Source organism: Hydra vulgaris, chromosome 12 (genome assembly GCF_038396675.1).
Source record: "Hydra vulgaris chromosome 12, alternate assembly HydraT2T_AEP".
NCBI lineage: Eukaryota > Metazoa > Cnidaria > Hydrozoa > Anthoathecata > Hydridae > Hydra > Hydra vulgaris.
The window spans coordinates 14,696,905-14,717,940 of record NC_088931.1 but is presented as its reverse complement, the minus strand read 5'-3'; the positions used below and the strand labels follow the sequence as shown (position 1 = coordinate 14,717,940).

Below are 21,036 nucleotides of genomic sequence, written 5' to 3'. Positions count from 1 at the left end.
GTGCAAGTCTTTTGAAAAAAGATGGAATGTAGTCCTTAGAAAAAGAAAACCTGAACCTTTGACAAAAGCAAGAGCCAATGATCTTTCTCTAAAAACATTGACAGATTTTTTTGAGTTATATGAGAAGACATTAAACAATAATAATTTATTTGATTGATCACATTGCATATTTAATTTAGATGAAACAGGTTTACATACAGATCCTACAGCAGGAAAAATCTTTGTTTGTAAAACATCAAAAACAGTCTACTACGTTACTCCATCATGTGGTAAATCAATATATACTGTACTGTTTTGTGAGTCAGCAAATGGCTAGTGTCTACCTCCCTTTGTCGTCTACAAAGCCATACACCTTTCTGGTTTCATGGTGTCAAAATGGACCACCTTTCTGGACCATTTTGACACCATGATTCATGGTGTCAAAATGGACCAGAAAATACAATGTATGGTGTAAATAAATCCGGTTGATGGAGGACTATATTTTTGAAAGTTGGATTGACAGGTTAATTATACATGTAAAGGATTATGAAAAGCCTGTGTTGCTGCTATGTGATGGACACAACAACCATATAACATATTCTACTATTAAAAAGGCTCTGGACAATCATATAACTTTACTTAGCTTACCTCAGAACACAAGTCACGCATTACAACCTCTTGATGTTGGTTTTTTTGCTCCATTGAAATCCCATTGGAAGAAAATCCTTAAAGATTGGTTAAGAGAAAGCAGACATAAAAATGTTGACAAGTCTGATTTCCAACTTTACTAAAAGCTCTTATCAGTAAGATAGATAACAAACTCCTGAAAAGTGGTTGTATTGGAAGTGGTCTTTACCCTGTTGACAAATCAAAACCTATGAAAAAAATAGTGAATATGCAACCAAAGCACGAAGAAGTAGATGAGTCTAACAAAAAAGAAAATGTTGTAAAAAACCTGCAGAGAGCAATCGATTCTGTATTTACACCTAGCCCAAAAAAGAGAGAAATTTTAACAGCTCAAGATGTTGTCACAAGGTTACAAGAAAAAGAGAAGAATAAAGCTGAAAAGAAGATTGTATCAGTAAGTAAAAGAAAACTGCTAGACATAACCAATACAGTTTGACATTTTAAATACGTGAAAAGCAATAAGTGTGATATATGTATCAAATATGAGTATCCGTATTACCTCACCAGTGGGGTATTTTGAATATATGAAAAGTGTTGTTAAAAAAAGATTAGTAAGTTAGTTATTTAAAATATGTTTTACTCATTGTGATTTTATTGTATACACCCTAAATGTAAAAAAAAATAACAAAAGTTTTTATGGTGGTTTTCAACTAAAAAAAAAAAATTGTATTAGAAAAAAATTTTCTAAAATTCTATCCATATTACCCCTCCCCACCCTATTAAAATTAAAATTTTAATGATTGGAATCATCAGAAGATTAATTAGAATAAACACAACATATCTTTAACCTTAATTCTTTTCTGGGCATTTATGTAACTTGCCTGAAACTCTCAAAACTATTTTAAATAAATGATAATCTCTTTTTCCTTAGAATTTGACAAGCTTATCTGACATGTTGAATTAAAATACGTCTGAATACTGCAAAGAAAAATAGTAATTTGATTTTGACCTAAATAAGCTGCAAGTGTTTAAATTTAGTAAAAACAAGTATAACTGAGTTTTAATTTAGCCTAGTTAACTTGAATTTATAACTAGTTTTTTTTTAATTCTGAGAATTTTTTTATTTTTTGGTAAAGACTTGAATAAACAATAACTTTTACTTTTCCTATAGAAATAAAGATGAATCTTTTGAAATCCAAACTCTAGAGCAAGTAACATAATCCTCCTGTACTAAAGTGGTTTCCCTAGGTTTTGGGGAGTTAAAAATACAAAATATATATATTTAAAAACAGATAAGTTTCATTATATTAATTTGTTATTCAAGCTAAAACTCAAAGCTGCTGAAAAGAAATATTTAAAAAATAATTATATTTTAAAGTTAATTTTACCTAAACTTTGAAGTTTAACATTCATAACATTCAGCTTTGGAAAAGAATCTTTATTTAGATTTTGTAACATTGCATTAAAAAGACGCCATTTTAGAGTGTTAACAACATTTCCAATAGTAATTTGTGATGTTATATATGCATCTTTTGAACTAAAAAAAATTGCTATTGATATAGTTTGTTTTATACAAATTAAATATATAGCTTTATAATGTTAAAAGATAAAACAAGTGTGACATTAGTTCATATGCAACAAACAAATAAAAACAAGGAGTTATAATATTAGAAAATAAATTAAAACATATTGAGAAAAAAAATCTAAACAAAATTTTTTGAATTAAAACAAAAACATGTTCATTTTAATGTCATTTTCACATATTTTAATTTTTTCAAAATCTGTTGATACCTTTAAGAACAAATTCAGTCAAGGAGGCTATTTATAAACAGCATAAAAAATAATCCTACACTCAAAAAAAATCACAATAGAGTTAAAAATATAATAGAGTTAATATTCTAAAGCTAATAATATTTCAAAAAAAGTAGTATTAAGTGAGGCTTTTATACGCCTTGATATACTATTTGGCATTGAGCTGACCCAACTTTGGGTCTCTACTGTTGTTATATTATCCAATGCACTCAATTTTTTTTCAATACCATAACCATTTAATTTAATATCTTATGGGGTCTAGTGTTTAATATTTTTTTAAAATCAGCATAAAAGACAATCAATTTTCCAATCACTAGTTGATGTCTAATGAAATCTATTAACTTGTTATATTATCCCATGCACTTATTACAGCTTCTTTAAATTTATATTTGTATCTAAATGCTTTTGACGCAATGACCACAGAACATTTTTCCAGTATAAGATATGCATTTTTCATACATTTTTACTAACTTATATTCACATTTCATTTATTTTGCAGATAAGAATGATTTGTTTCAAACTTCTAAAGAGTATAGACTTTTTTCATCAATTTGCTTTAAAAATGTTAAAAACAAGCGCAATTTGTTTTTAACATTTTTAAGTATAATTCTTTATTTAGATTTTTATATTAAAAAATTAGCGTACTTTCTTTTATTTTACCAAAATGTATATTATTTGTCCATGTGAAATACAGTAGTGAGCAAAAGTTTAGAAACACCAACTTTTTTTCAGTTTTTACTGCATAACTTTTCAAACTTTCATAAATAAGCTGAAATTTTTACCAAATGTGCTCTATATTATTTCAACTTAAAAATTAACATTTAATTGTTTTTTTGAAATAGCTTCTGTGTAAAAGTTTAAAAACAACTTAATTTGATTAATATTTATTTTAAAAAAGCTGAAACTTTTACTAAAATTCACATAATAATAATTTCTTAACAATAAAATAGTTTTAATAAAACACTTATTATTTGGTGGCACATCCATTTGCCTTTGAAACAGCATCACAGCATTGAATCTACTAATTTAATGAGAACATCCTGAGAAATATTATACCAATATTCTTTAACCAATGCAAATAAATGGTCTTTGTTGGTTGTTTTTCTACCAACTAATTGCCGGTCAATGTACTCCCAAAGATGCTCAATAGGATTGAGATCTGGGCTCTGTGAAGGCCATTCAAGAACTTTGATTTTCTGTGATTTAAAATATTTCTCAACAGATCTGACATAACGCTTTGGATCATTATCTTGTTGTAAGGTCCATTTGCGAGTCATTTTGTGCTATGCATGTGGCACCATAACATTCTTTATGATGTCTAAATAAACTCTCTGGTCCATAATACCTTCTATGTGATGAATGGGACCCACATTTTTACAACTATACATACCCAAATAAAAACATTTCCTCCTCCGTGTTTAACAGTGGGTAACAGATATTTTGGATTAAATTTGTCTCCTACTGGGCACCTAACATATCTAATTCTGTCACTACTGAATAGCATAAACTTTGATTCATCAGAAAAAAAGACTTTTGACCAGTCATTAACTGACCAACTAATATGATCTTTTGCAAATTTTAATTTGGTTTTTAAATTTTTTGCAGATATTAGCAGTTTCTTAACTGGGCGACGGCCATACAGATTATTTTGTCGTAATCAACACTTAGTTGTATCGACGCTACAGTTTGTGCCATGAAACTGCTGCATAAATGAATTAAGTTATACAGCAAACTTGACTAAGTGTCAAAATATTGGTAAAATTTTATTTTACTAAATACAAAATATTAGTAAAATAAAATTTTACTAATATTTTGACACTTAGTCAGACTTTGCTGCCTTTGAAATATCTCAAAGTAATTAAATTATTAAATTTCATAAATATTCTGACCTTAAATTTTGCTTTTGTTTACAAAAACATGATTTAGTTGCAGGGTATGATAATGTTTCTAAACTTTTGCACGGAAGCTTTTTTGAAAAAACAATGAAAAGTTAATTAACCTTTCAATTTACAACTTTTGTGGTTTGTTTGAAATAATATAAAGCACAATTAAATTGAAATAATATAAAGCACATTTTGTAAAAATTACAGCTTATTTAAGAAAGTTTTTGAAAAGTTATGCATGAAAAAAAGTTGGTGTTTCTAAACTTTTGCACGCTACTGTATACTATATAAATTTTTTTTAAATTTATATAGTATAGAGTAGCATACAGTTTATTATATAGTATATATAATAAACTATAATTAACAACAATATAATGTAATGCAACTATAAATAAACAACAATAAAAAACAATAAAATAAAAAACAGTAAAAAAACATTTAACTACTTTGATTAAAACATTTAAAATTAAATAAAATTAAAATAGTTCCCAAAAGAGAATTCAAAACCTTAGACACCTACTTGGAGAGTGGTGCCTCCAGCGAATATTCACTAGAATATTCGCTGCACTCTATTAATATATTTGCTTTATAGGAAAAATTAAAATATTTAAACATATTTTATATGTTCAACAAATAACGCTTATTTAAAAAAAACAAAGTGAATATGTAAATTTACATTTACATATTCACTTTTATAAAATACCTTAAATAAAAGGTAAATTAATTTAAAAATAATACTTACGATTGACAAACAAATATATTGTTTTATTTTTAATTGTACTACAAATATTTTTTGAAATTATACAACATGATTATGCACCTTAGCATAAAGCTAAGCGAGTGTGCGATTTCTTACACAATAAGGGTGTTGAGCAAATGGAATGGTCACCCCAGAGCCAAGATATGAATCCCATTGAACATGTATGGGAAAGCCTGTTCAGGGCAATTAGGGGTAAAAAGCCACACAATCAGGATGAACTTTGGAACTTGCTGCAAAATGCTTGGAATAACATCACTCCACAGCATCTTCAAGATCTTATTGAGTTTATGCCTCAAAGAATTGCACAGCTGCGTTTAGCTAAGAGTGGACATACTAAGTATTAGTAATTCTTCCACTTCTTGACTGACTATATAATGTAGTTTATGAAAATGGTAAACACTGTACAAATATAGAGTGATTGTTTGGTGTTTCTGTTTTATCTAGTAATTCTATTAAAAGAAATTCTATTAAAAGTTTACCAGACACATGACTTTTTTCCACCACTGTATGGTTTTTTTAGTGTACAATTATTTCTTATGCATATATATATATATATATATATATATATATACACATATATATGTGTGTATGTATATATATATATGCATATATGTGGGTGTGCATATATAAGTGTGTGTGTATATGTGTATGTATGTGTGTGTATATATGTGTATATATGTGTATGTATGTGTATGCATGTGTGTGTATATATATGCATATATGTGGATGTGCATATATATGTGTGTGTGTCTGTGTGTGTGTCTGTGTGTGTGTGTGTGTGTGTGTGTGTGTGTGTGTTAACAAAGCAAAAATTTCTTCCTATTTCTAAAACCATCCCTCAGCTTGATATTGATGTAGATCTAATTCACCTTGAAAAGGAAGTTGTAGATTCTTTATGTACAGATCAGAAGTATTTTTACAAAATATACAATGCAGTAGCATCAGGTATTTTCTTTAATGTTTTAAAGGAGACTCAAATTGGTCCACACAACCATGCAAGATGGTTGAACCTTGCAAATAGACCTCTTCGTATCTAGTGCTTTGATCATGGACTAAAAAACAAAGATCTACACGACTTATCACTACTAGCAGTGTTTTTCATGAGAGTTTGTTCTGTTATGTGGTTTGAAATTAAGGTGATATTCTTAGTTTAGTAAGTGAATAATGAATACAAAGTTATAAACTTTTTTTGTTAAAAACTATAATTTGCATTTCAAATTGTAATACTTTTATGCACAATAGTTTATACATTTATTTTTGATAAATAATAGCTGGATTAGTGTCCATGCTGTATCCTTAAATAGCTAGCTTTGATTAAAAACCAGAAGTGTGTGCAGGATATTGTATTACCATATGTCTGCTTATCTGTCTGGAAAGCACACAGTGAATGTATTCTTCAGACAATGCTGTATAGATAAACAAGAAGGGAGATTTGCAGGGCTGAAAATCATTGATATAAGAAAAATAAAGACATAGGTAAAAAAAATGTCAAAATAGAAAAATACCAAAGATAAATACTAAAGTAAGCAATCTGATAGATTTAATAAATTAAACAGCAGAGATCAGTAAACCAGTTCTTACTTGTTGTTTAATGAAGCAAGTACTAATAGGATTTATTGACCATCTAACGAATGTACCAAACTTTCCTGTTTATAAAGTTTTGTACTACTTTTTTTTAATTTAAATTTTTCAAATATTTTCAGCTAACACTTGTATTAGAAAATCAATTTTTTGTTGTAAACATTGCTTACTGCAAATCTTATAGGCTCTATAAATAAAAGCAGTAAAGATACCTTTAAGAACTTTTACAAAGTCAGCTTATTGACTTAATAAAGCGACTTATTCTCCTAAGAGCAGCACAAGGGTGGATCATGAGTCATTTAGCATTGAGAGGGACTCGATTACCCAAGTTGGTTAGCCACACCAGATGTTCTGAGAAAAAAACTGAGGATATAGAGTAAATGCAGGCTATCAGCAACTATAATACATTAGTTGATAATGATTGTTAATGACAGTTTAAATATTTCTTGAGAAGCCTGAGCACATAGGATTATTTATGGAAGTGTGTTAAACCAATGAAATCTTGTGCTAGAAACATATCTATACCTATTCATATTTAACAGCTGATATTCATCATACAACTTCTTAGAATTTTTTAAAACAGAATCAATTCCCTGAAATCTGAATTCTTTGCTCTATATCTTATTAAAGTAGATCAGAAAAAGTTTAAAAACTTAAATAAAGTTTTTTTTAAAATGGTAGATCGCTTGCCTAAACCAAATCCGAAAGTCAATGTAGCAGCACTCCCTTGCAGCAGCAGGCTATAAAATAGTCGATGTAGCAGCACATTCTTATAGCAGCAGGCTATAAGATAGTCGATGTAGCAACACTCCACCCATGTTTTACAGTAAAAAAGCAACACTACTCGCATGTTTTCAAAATATTATAAAACAAAAAAACAAAAACACCATTGATTAAAAGAACTTTCTAGTCATTACTGTGGTTTTTTAAAAAACAATAAAACTTAATATACTTCAACATTTTTTAATTGTTTTTTTAACAATTAAACAACTTTTAAACAATATTAAAATGTTGCTAAATTGTTGATGCCCCTTAAATGTTAAAAAAAATCATTGACAGAGACTTTTTTCACCATTAAAGTTTCTTACACTATACAAACATATTTGATTTATATAAATATATATATATATATATACATATATATATATATATATATATATATATATATATATATATATGTATATATATATGTACATATATATATATATATATATATATATATATATATATATATATATATATATATACACACATATATATATATATATATATATATATATATATATATATATATATATAAATTATGTTAGTGTATTCCACAAAAAGAGTGCTCAATGTTCTAAAAGAACAGAGCAATAATAAATTAGTAAAAACACTTATCTAATTTTTGATTACTTCAACACTGTGTTTCACCATCAGTAGGTTCATCAGGAAGAATCTTTTTCTTCCTGATGAACCTACAAACACAGTGTTGAAGTAATCAAAAATTAGATAAGTGTTTTTACTAATTTATATATATATATATATATATATATATATATATATATATATAGTTCTATAGTTTGTTGGCTTTAGGAAGAGCGGAAGGAAAAAAGTGATTCTTACGCCAACACATACGTCACTTTTAATTACTTTTGACTTTCGTCCAACATTTCCGTGTTGGACGAAAGTAAAAACCATTAATTTAATTACAAATTAATCGTTTTTTAAAAAAACCACAAAAACGCAAATTTAATTGACCAGAATGTTTTTAAAAACATTCTGAATGTTTTTATAACATTTTGAATGTTTTTAACAATATAAACAAAGTTTTTATTTTTATTTTTTTTAATAAAATGTTTTTATTTTTATTTTTTTTAATAAAATGTTTTTATTTTTATTTTTTTTCTGTAAATCATGCGCGGAGTGTTGCTACATCGACTATCTTATAGCCTGACTCGCAAGGGAGTGCTGCTACATCGACTGACAAATAGCCTGACTCGCAAGGGAGTGCTGCTACATCGACTGACAAATAGCCTGACTCGCAAGGGAGTGCTGCTACATCGACTGACAAATAGCCTGACCCGCAAGGGATGCTGCTACATCGACTGAGGGTTTGGTTGGGGCAGGCAGTCTATCATTATTAAAAAAAAAAAATTCCGGTCTTGCATTTTAATTTTTACTTTTTGTCAACAAAATATCGAAAAAACTTTCGGACAACATCTAAGGGTTGTATATATATATATATATACATATATATTTATATATATGTATAAATATAAATATATATATATATATATTTATATACATATATATATATATAATGTTTGAACATTTAAAAGATTAAAAATTATTACCTAAAATAAGTAATATTTACAATAATGGTTGGATAATAGATAACAACATTTGCGATACGTGAAACCGCTTCTTCTATCTATAAATTAAATACATTAAATAATAATTTTAGCAATAATCAAAATAAAAACATTCTTATAATTTTAATTTAAATGTTCCATTTACCAATTTTTATGCTTATCATTTTTACCATTTAATTTACCATTTTTATTTACCATTTAACTTACCATTTTTATATCAATCTATTGATTTAATATATGGCTTACTACATACCAGGATATGCCAACATGCAGATAAAGTCAAAAACTGGAGTTTGTAATCATAACTGTATAGTAACTTTTATTTTAGTAATTTTTTTTATTTTAGTAATATTTGTCTAAATATTTTATTTTATCATATTCATATTCAAAATGAAATAATCTTTTTAAATTTAAATAAACGAAGACATATTTATCAAAACATAGTATTTTCAGAATTTAACATGAGTGCATCTTTTTGAGAAATAATAATTTAATAAAATACTTTAACAATGATATAATGGTTTTATAAAAGTTATTTTTGAGCACATAAGAGTTACAAAGATCTTGATACATTTTTGAGTATATAAGAGATTTTAAAACTTTTGACAACAAAATGTTTTTTTAATTCATTTTTAGGAGTTTTTTAATTAGTTTTAACTGTTTGTCTGCGTAAGGTGATCCACGCCTGCATAAGATGATCCATGTCTGCGTAAGGTGAACAGTAACAAAAATAACAATTAAATAAAAAAAATTTAGTAGCAATTATTGGTGTCTTTCCATACCTGATTAATAATACTCTAATATCATAATAAAATAGCCACAACTGTTTTAATGACAATTTAATAAAACATTGAATAGTTCTACTATTTCCTATGTTTAGAGATAATTTTCTTTTTGAGGTATAAATATCTTATCACTCTCTGAAACTAGTAACATAAATAACTTTGAGACTTGTATAATCTTTATAATCCGGCTCAACATTAATCAAAAAAATAGATCATTAGCTAAGAAAAGAAAATATACTTTTTTCTTTTAGATTAAATAATTTTCAAACAAAAACACTATTTGGAAAATAAAAACATTGAATGCATCAGGCTTAAAATCATTTTAAAAAACTCAAAAAACACACGTGAACACTGTGTTGTTCACGTGTGAGCACTGTGTTCTCCATGTGTGAGCACTGTGTTGTCCATTGCTTGTCCAATAGAAACACTGTTGTCCATTTTCATATTATTTTACATTATATTTCAACTCATTAACAGGTAAAAGCTGAAGATGACTTTCCGTGCAACGTGACATCTTTTTGTAAACAACATGTGTGCATACTTGTAGGCAGTAAACATTAAAACTTAACAAGTATACATTCATGAGTTCATAATATAAATACACTTTATATTATGCAAAAAGAAATGCAAAAAACACTTTAAATGTTTTTTGCATTTCTTTTATATCCTTAAAAAAATTTGGTCTTCTTTTTGAAAAATGATTGAAATAATTGGTTACATTTAAATTTTGTTTTCTATTTGAAAAATGATTGAAATAATTAGTTACGTAAAAAATGTGACTTATTACATAAATAATTAGTTACATTTTTTTTTAAATGGTAAAAATAAATGTTTTTTTAATTATTTTTATAAACTTTGATTGCTATTAAAAACTTTTATGTATTTTATTTTCTTCTGCAAATTTTATATTCAGATTGATCTCGTAATACAACAACATCAAAATTTCTTATAAGCTTATTTAATTCAAATTGCTTTAAAAAATCTTTTGAAATTTAATAAATAACAACATCATAATTGAATATCTTTAAGTAGTAGTATTTAGCATCCGAGGTGCAGTGGTTAGAGACACCTAATATTGTAACAGATTATTGTAACGAGAAGTAGTAACAAATATTATTACATTATTGTAGTATTAATATTATTACATTATTGTAACAATTACAATAAATAATAATAATAAATTATTGTAATATTAATATTATTACATTATTGTAACAAATCAACAGAAAATGGTAGGAAAGTTAGCAGCAAATGATAAAGACCTAGTTTTAGAAAAATTATAGCATTGTAAAAAAATTAGGTGATTTTAAAGACTTTACACTTGTGTTGGAACAAAATGAGTTCAGTACAGTACAAAAAGGTGATGAAAATTTTTTAAAGACAATAGACAAATTAAAACTAATACCCTCCTTTAAAATGTATTTAGTTTTTTAATTTGTAAATAATAATATAATGCTTTTATATAAACTTTTATTATTTATAAATAATCAGGGTGACCAGCAACTTGGACATCCTGTTAAAGTCAGGAAGTTAAATAAATTATGCAAAACTCAGGGAATTTTGATTGATTTTAGTTGCAAATAAAGTAAGTTGATAAGTTATTATTTGAATTGACAATCAAAATATGATTGCAAAAAATATACTTTTAAAGTCTCATAAAAACATTATTTAAAAGTCAATGAAAGCACTTTTAAAGCAAGTTTATGTTTTTGGGTAAAAGTAAAGACCTATGTGAAATTTTTTGGTGCTTTGTATGTTAAAGTTTTAGGGAAAAGTCATGGAAAATGAACATGAAAATTTGCTGGCCACCCTGATTATATATATTTACATTAATCAACTACACTCATAGTAAAATGATCAAAGACATATTTAACATAGTATTATCTAACAAATTATATGAACCTCACAGTCATATAATTAACAGGAACCGCTTTATACATCAAATTCCTCTTTTTATAAACATTATGTATGGGAACATTAGAAAGCTGTCTAGATTTTGCGTCCAGATAATTGTAGTCTTTTGACTACAATTATTAAAACTCAAGCTGGTATAGAAGGCTTTGTCAGCAAGAAAACAGCCATCAGGTTTAATTTTCTGATAAAAGTTTATTCTGATATAGTATTCTGTTTGATACACAGTCAGGAAATAAAAACTAGTTGCCCCAGCTGGTTTTTATTATATATCAAATAGACATTTAATGTCATCGATATGTTTATAACTAAACCAAGTTTGCTATTGTGAAGTTAAAATTTTTTATTATATTACACTTTATAAGCACAAAATAAAGATGATCCTCTAATATTAGGCATGAGTGAAGTTTTAACTTTTTTAAAGAGTTACATTACCATTTAAGATAAGTCTGAAAAAATATTCTTTTGTTCATCTGATGTTAGATTATGGTATGAAATATGTTTACTTTGTTCAAGTCAAGCTTATTTTTCAAAGTCAATTAAGTTTAGTAATGTATTAATTGAAAGTAAAAAGTTTAAAACTTTGCTTTATAAATATTGTGTTGAAAATATTTAGAAATGGTAGACTTATCATTAGGTAGTTTGGTGTCATAATTTATTTTCTCAGTAGAGTTATTAGGCTCTTTATTGTAGATGATAATTTTGATAAGGATCTTTGTTTATATACTTTAGCATAATTTTCTCTCCTCTTTTTTGGATCGAACTAGAAACTGGAGCAACTTCAATGTTATAAAATGTTATGGATTGCTTTAATCCAGCCTCTGTGTCTTCTTTTAAAAGGTGATTTTCCAAAAGAAACTTTATAACTTTTAAATCCGCATTAATTTTACATCTTTTTGAGTAACTAATGACTCAACAACTGGTTGAAATAAATTAACTTTTGGTAAAAAATCAATAAGTGAATAAATCTCCTAACTAAACATACAAACATCTTAATGGTTTTGCTGGAAAATTTACGAATATTTGTTTTTCTGCCTACAAGTATGCGTGCATGTTTTTTTTTAAAACGAGAATATAAACATTCACAAGTCATCTATTAAATACAGCAATAATTATACATAAAAAAAAAACTTATATAAAAAGACAGCAATAAACTATATATTAACTTCAAAGAAGTAAATATATAGGTCACGTTAACTATCTTGTCAAAAGTAATAATACAGAATTAAAAATATCTTTAATGTTTATGGTTTTTAACAACTCATAACCAAATCAGTATGTGTGTAAAAAACCAAGCACTTTTATAAATGTGATTTCAACAACTAAAAACAAAATCTGTTTTAAAACAATTGTTGTCCCTACAAGTTTGTCGATTATAATGTAGTATGATGTGATGGTAAACAACATTAAACTTAATCTGCATTTTATGTATAAGATTACATAAAACTTTTTCATACTTTGTTAAATAGGGTGGGGTGGGGTAATCTGAGTCTATTTTTACCTATTTCTGACTTTATACTTCTTCTTAAAAACTTTATACTTTTTCTATAAAAAATTTTAAGTATAAAAGAAGAAGTATAAAAACTTTATACTTCTTCTTTTGTACTTAAAAACTTTATACTTCTTCTAAGTTAAAAAAAACAATTTAGGTATCGGATTTCTGACAAAAGATGTCTTAAAATCATGATTGGACATCTTACTAAACAAATTTAACAAAAAATATTACTTAAAATACTATCAATAGGTCTGGGGAGCCTTTATTTGGAGATGCCTATATAGACCCACATTACCCCACATAGTAGGGTAATGTGGGTCTACATAAAATGTTGGTAGTTCTGGTTCAAAATACTGCTGCTTATGAAAAATCTGACATACATTCTATATGCACGCACTTTTTTTATAGTATATATACAAAGTTTTAATTTTAAAAGTAGTCTTAAGATATTTTTATTTAAAAAAAAAGTGCATACATACATAGCACAACAATAAAAATTAAAAACTCAGAGAAATAAAAACAAATTTAATGATGTTTTATAAAAAACATCATTAAAAATGTTTTAATGATGTTTTTTATAAAAAACAACTATTTTGTTAATCACTGCACTTTTATGGTAACATTCGTGCTATTTTGGGCACTACTTAGATCTTTTTGGGTATTTCTTTGATATACGTAATAGTTTTTTCTGTACATTTTTTTTTAACTTGGTTTTTTTCCACTCTAACTTTTTGTTCCTCATGTAACCGTTGTTTGACTTTCTCATTTGTAAGGAGTTCTTCACATTTTGCTTGTACTCTCTTCCTTTTTTGTTTTTGTTGTTCCATTATTGCTGCTGTTTCTGCAGATACATTAGGACATATGATTGACCTTAAAGCTTCTCACATAGCTGATCTTGGTGTTTGTAATCTTGGAGATTTAGGGCTATAAAATTCAGGTGATTGATTGAGAAAATCAACACCTGTTATTCTTCTTTCCACCTTGTCTTTACTTAATGGTGAGATACCTGTACCACGAAATCCTGCTATAGCATTTGCTGGAGAGAGTCTCTGACATAATTGTTTCAATAATCCTGTAAAAGCTGTCTTATCAATATTTTTGTGTTGTATTTCTCTTGCAAAATGCTTTAAAATTTTCTCCACTCATTCTTTAATGCTTCAAAGACAGCCATATCTAATGGTTGTAATGCGTGTGAGCAATTTGGTGGAAGACAAACGATTTGGATATGTTTGTTCATGGCCGCTTTATGATACCATATGTTAAATGACTGCAATGACCATCATAAAGCAAGAGTATTGGTTTTTGATCTTGGTCAAATGGTATAAAGTGCTTGACAAGCCTAAATGTAAAATGTATTTACTTCTATTGAATCATTAGTACCATCTTCAAGAACAACAAAGGCTATCCAGTGTAAATACATTAATAAAAAAAGGGAAAGAAAAAAATAAGTTAAAAAAAAAAAATGAAAATTATAAAATTCAAGTAAAATACGAGTTTTTAAATAGAAAGTTTTGCATCCATCCACTTGCTGTTGCCACAAAAGCACATCCTGGTGGTCCATTTTCTACCCATTTAGAATACAGATAGCCTTCTCCCTTAAAAACAACAAATGGTGGAAGATATCTTCCATCTGAAGACACACAAAACAGCACCGAGTAGATAGCTTTACCAGAAGAAGCAGCCGGTTCATAAGCATCTTTGCTTTTTGGATGTACAAATACATTCTTTGTTAAGTGATTTGTGGAGAGCTCAGTCTCATCAACATTGTATATACTACTTGGTACAATGTTATTATTATGAATTACATCAGATAAAGTAGTAAAAAATTTATCTACAACTTCACATGTTAAACTTTTAGCTCTTGGAAATTCTAAGTATTTCAGGTTTACGTAATCGAAGTTTATCAACATGACGCTTCCTAAAAGAAATTATCCAACCTTTTCCAGAAATTCCATTTTTAAAAGGAGTTTTCATCCTCATCGTTGTACAAAATTGAGCAACTAAATTACAAATGTCAAGAGAATCTAATGGAAGACCATATCTTTGACAATACTGCGCTGCAGCTACAATCATATCACTCAGCACACTTTTTCAACCTTCACGTTTGTTTGCATTAAATTCTTGTTGTTTTATTCTTTGTCTCAATGTTTCTTTAGGAACAGAACATTCTTTAGCAGCATGATAGTCTTTTTTTTCTCACATACTACCATAATTGCTCTTTCCAAACTATCAGCATTATACTTGGGTTTTATTTATTTATTGTAACATCTTGGCATTTTTAAAATACTTTCTAAAGTAATATTTATGAAAAACCTGTTAAATTTTTAGTGAAATAAATCAGCATAAATCTTAATGTATCACAAAAAAAAAAAAATTTTAACACCAAATAGGTAATATTTGGTGTTAAAATTATATAATATTTTATTTGACCTAGGTGAACGTATTGTTTCATACAAATAAATACACACGTTTCTTAATACAAACTTCAAAGATATAAACTTCAAACATAAGAGTTTAATAGTTCCAAAGAATTATTAACAAGAAAATAGTTAGGTCTGATGAAACTAATAGGTTTATAATGTTACTAACAACAACTTCGATAATATAATTACATATAATAACATTTTACATACATAGACCCTCTTTACCCCACCTGAATATATTTCAAATTTTAAACAAACCATGTGCGTTAGTGTCATATAGGTATACTATTTTTAAAATATAGTAATTTAACTTTCAAAATAACCATTTTTTATACGCTTATGCCTTATTTGAATATATTTTCTCTGAAGTTTAAAAAACGAAGAAAAAAATGACTTTATTGATGTATCTAGCATTTTAGCTAAAAAAGTGCTGTTTTTAACACCATAGCTAGGTTATATTTTAAAATTAATTAGCCTAATATATTATAACTAAGTGGTAAAATTACAACTTTATACCTAAAGCCATTATCAATATAACAGATAAATATGAATTAGACCCAGATTACCCCGAAGACCCACATAACCCCACCCTACGCTATAAAAAGTATGTTATATAAAAAAAACTTTTTTTTTTCATAAAAAAGTATTTTTATATATATAAAAAATACTTTTTATGAATTAAATTATGCAAATAACACAACTTAATAATAACATTTAGAAAAAAACAATTAATGTGGATGCACCTTTATAAACAAGCATAAAAAATTTTTAGCATAAAAAACAAAGTAAATAATAAAAAAATAAGTAAATGACAAATATTTATGAAAAGCTTGGAAACGAAAATATCAATTTTATAAAAGAAAGTAGAATCAGTTGAAAATTAAAAATTTAAGACATAAAAAAAAAATATCACCGCAATGTCTTGTAAAAAACTCAAATAATTCAAAAGTGTGGGCTTTTTCTTTGTTTTTTTTTAATGTTAATTTGCCTCCCCAAGGCCGAGAAAACCACTACAGTCGAGGAGGCTACTATAATTGAACCAGTATTTTTTAAAAGAGCGGATTTGTTCAAAGCTTCTTAAGTAAATCCGCCCTTTTAAAAACACTGATTTAATTGTAGTTATAACCCTCTGTCAGCTCTATAAACATGAACCTTGACAAATAAGGCCGCTGGCAAGAAATAAGTTGATGGCGGTATTACCAGGAATGTGGTTGGAATCCATCTTGGAATTTTTTGCTAATAAGGCAAGAGCTTTACCACTACACCACTAACACATAGAATTCAATCATGGAAGTCCCAAATGGACTACAGCTTTGAATCTCTATTTATTCCTGGTCTCTGTTGTTGAAAATGATAAGTGAATTTATATATGAAATAAGAAAAATGTTCATGAGATTTAATAAATTGAAATTTATTCCTATATATGTGTGTGTATATATATATATATATATATATATATATATATATATATATATATATATATATATATATATATATATAAAATTAAATATAACAAGTTTATGAATTACCTATTTATGCGGTAAGTGGTGTAGTGGTAAAGCGCTCGCTTCATAAGCAAGAGGTTCCGAGTTTGATTCCCACTTGTTTCTCCATGCAGTGGCCTTGTTCGTCAAGGTTCGTGTTTTGGAGTTATAGAGTTAGGAGAGGATTATAACAACAAGTAGCCTCCTCATCTGTAGTGGCCTTCTTGGCCTTGGGGAGGTGAATTACAAAAAAAGAAAAAAAAAATTTATGAATAAGACTCAAATAATTTGTTTTGCTTTAATTAACAGAAGAGCAAACAATAAAGTAAATTCATGCTATCAGAAAAAAAAAGTTATTAATTGTACACCTTGCTTTAAAAAAAAACATGTTTATGAGTATATCAAAGTTGATAAGGAGATTTAGAAAAATCCAAAAACAAAAAAAAAGATTCCTAGAAAACTCCAAAAATTTAACTCAAATGCAAAAAATTTTTCAGTGCATTTAAAAAAAATTTCAATAATAATTTTCGATAAAGTACTACTTTGACCATGATGTTATATCTATATAAATATTCATTATTGTAATAATATTATAATTAATATAATAATAAGATTGCTAATATACTCACTTGGTAAAAATACACATTTTTTAAATGAGTCATCAAAACCATGAATATTTAACACAACTTTTCTCAAAACTTTAGAAGCTAATTTGTACAATACCTGGTTACTTTTTCAAGAACATTTTCTTGCTTTAATTTTCAAATTGTTTTTCTAAAGTGCCATTAAATTGCCTATAAAACACACCAATAAGATGTGTTAAATAGATATAACTAACAAACTATAACAGGTTAAAACTAGCAGTGATTCTAGTTTGTAATTGTATTATTGTTTTTTTGGTTTTTTTTCGTTCAAGCGTCACATATTGTTTCATTGGTTTTATTTTGCACTGGAAAATTATGCATTGCAAAAAGTTAACTTGTATACTCATCACTTATAGAAGCAATAACAGATTAATTAGAATCTTCTAAACAAATATCTGTATAAGGATTGTGAACATTACAAAATTTCGGAAATTATTTTTTACGTAGATCAAGATGATATTTTAATACTGCTAATAATCCAACAAAAATAAAACGATGAATGAGAACTCATTGCTTTTCATCTGACCTTCAACAAAAACTTTCAATAATTTAGACATTTTAAAAAAATTCTTTGAATAATGTTTGGATAAAATAATAATCAACTCCCAATGCTATTTTTTTTTTTCCCTTCATCATCAATTTACTACACAATTTTTTTTTACTTCATCATCAACTCACCATGTTATTTTCTTTTTTCTACATCATCAACTCACCATGTTATTTCCTTTTACCTCCATCATTAATTAACCACATTTTTTTTTTAATTTTTATTTGGTGACCTAACTATTATATATATTACTTAATAAATAAACATAATCAAAAAAGAAATTTGTGCCTGAAAAAAAAGTGCACAAAGCTACATTTTTTGAAAAAATTATTTTAATTGGTCTAACAACTCTTTCTCTGTTATATTAGAAACTTTTAACTAATAACATTTGTAAAGTGGGACCCACTAAACAATGTTACAAGGCTCATCAGGTTCAGTACTGTAATTACTAATAGATGAGGTTTGGTAACTGCTTTACCAAATAAAATGTCACCATGAAACTGCATGGGCTTGACATAAATCTAATTAAGAGGTATTATTAATGTTTATGAAAATAAATGCATTAGGAAAAGTTTTGTTTTTCATCCCTAAAATGGTAAAAGTTTCTCTGATATATCATCTAAGGACCTAAAGGACCTGATGCACTTTTAGGGATTACCTAAAACCAATTAGTTACAATTCTTCTTAATGTACAAAAACTTGGAAATTTAAAATGTGTGTGTGTGTGTGTGTGTGTGTGTGTGTGTGTGTGTGTGTGTGTGTGTGTGTGTGTCTCTCTCTCTATATATATATACATATATATATATATATATATATTTATATATATATATAAATATATATATATATATATATATATATATATATATATATATATATATATATATATATATATATATATATACACATATTCATTAGGGTGCGGTGAAGCTTAATTTAAAGTCATTTAGCCTGGGTGTGCAAAAGTTGTCTATTCATATCAGAAGTACTCTTTAAAAGTATTAATGCTTTAGGAATTTATTTTGAGGTGCCCCAAGAAACCTTTGAAAATTTAACAAGTCCCAAATATTATTAAAAATTTTTTTTTCAAAAGTATGTCATGTTGGGTCTTAAATGAAACGAAATAGTATTAAAGTTTCAAAAAAAACAACTTTTTTTTAATTACATTAGGGACCCGTTTAATTTTCAAATGCCTTGAGGCTACTCAAGATATTATGCTAGAGCCTTAATATTTTTCAAGAATAATTCTAATATGAATGGACAACTTTTGCACATTCTGGCAAATGAATTCTAAAAAAAATTAAAATTCACCGCACCCTAATATTCATAGAAATTTTGTTTCATTTTTGTATGTTGATTCAGTAATTTAAAAATTTTAACAGATACAAGAACATTTGGATATAAGAATTTTCTTTTAATATAAACTGAGTTAGATGATAAAGATGTACCAATATACTTAGTTCCACAACAAAATCCTTTAGAATTAAAGCCTTTTTTAATGCAAAGAAGAAATCAAAGGAATAGTAACTTTCATCAAAACGTCTAAAAACTGAATAATATTTACAAAATATTTACATTATAAATATAGAATCATTTATTTTTAACAATATAATAACAAATAACAAAATCATTGTTTTTGCTCTTAAATTATTTTTATCTATTTATTTATTTAGTTATTTTTTATATATTCACCTGTTCAGAAAGCCACTATAATTAATAAGAAAATACTCTTTCTTTTAATTTTTTTAAAATTTCTTTTAATTGCTACATTCTTAATCTCTTGCACTCTCTCACTACTCGCTTAATCCTTTAACTCTGAAACATAAAACAAACAAGAAGCTGTGCAGAAAAACAAGTTAAGTGCTGTACTTTTCAGGGAAGTATTGTTCTGCTTGCAAATGATCTATCACTGACACATTGTCTTGAGAATTAAACTTTGCTTACTTGCCCTCTTAGTGACAGCAAACTAAAACTTTTTAATGATTCTTAGTGTCATAATGAACAATTCAGGGCAAAAAAACCCAACCCAAAAAAACCCAAAAGACCCACCTTAAAAAAACCCCAATAAAATATATTTGGGTTTTTTGTTAAATGTCCTATTTTACAACTGATTAATATGTTTTTAACTCTTATAAATGCTTTATATTAACAAATTCCAACTTTTATACTGTAAATACTCTTGTAAGTACTGTATTTATATACAAAATGGTATTTAGAATATAACTTTTAGTTTGAACTCCTTACAGAATAATCCAAAACTGATCAATCTTTTTTTGTAGCAAGTTGGTAATTTATTATTTTTTTAAACCAAATATATATTAAAAACTGGAAAATTCAGTACAAACACACAAGCAGACACTATATATAAAAATTGTTAAACTGTATTCACAGTCTGAAAGTGGAAAGTTGTCAGGCAAAAAAAAATTAGTCTACAGTTTACTAGAATGTGGACTTGTCCTTGTTAAGTGCATACAACCTTAAAACATAAAAAATATACATTATTTGCAAGCAAGTTTACAAATTTCCTCATTCAATGAGAGTACATGTTGGAAACTTGTATGCACTTTACAAAGACAAGATTTGTTGGTGAAAATGATACTCATGCTCATCTGTCTATTCTACATGTTTTAAAAATTTTATATCAGCTACAAGTTTACAACATGTAACATCAACAAGGTTGACTATGAACAGTGGGGTAAAAATGAACATCAGTACCAAGTTTACTAAAAGGTGAAGAAACAAATACAATAGAGC

At 26.9% G+C, this 21,036-nt stretch overlaps 1 protein-coding gene across 2 annotated transcripts in view; it reads right to left on the bottom strand.

Annotated features, from left to right (window-relative positions):
- Nucleotides 1-21,036, bottom strand: part of LOC100208992 (adhesion G-protein coupled receptor G6) — a 104,409-nt gene that overhangs the window by 29,600 nt on the left and 53,773 nt on the right. For both annotated transcript variants that reach the window (XM_065812288.1, XM_065812289.1), the window contains exons 6-7: nt 8,979-9,055; nt 1,995-2,143 (exon numbers count right to left, since the gene is read on the bottom strand). In XM_065812288.1, the coding sequence (XP_065668360.1) occupies nt 1,995-2,143; nt 8,979-9,055 (226 nt within the window). The remainder of the gene's footprint in view (nt 1-1,994; nt 2,144-8,978; nt 9,056-21,036) is intronic.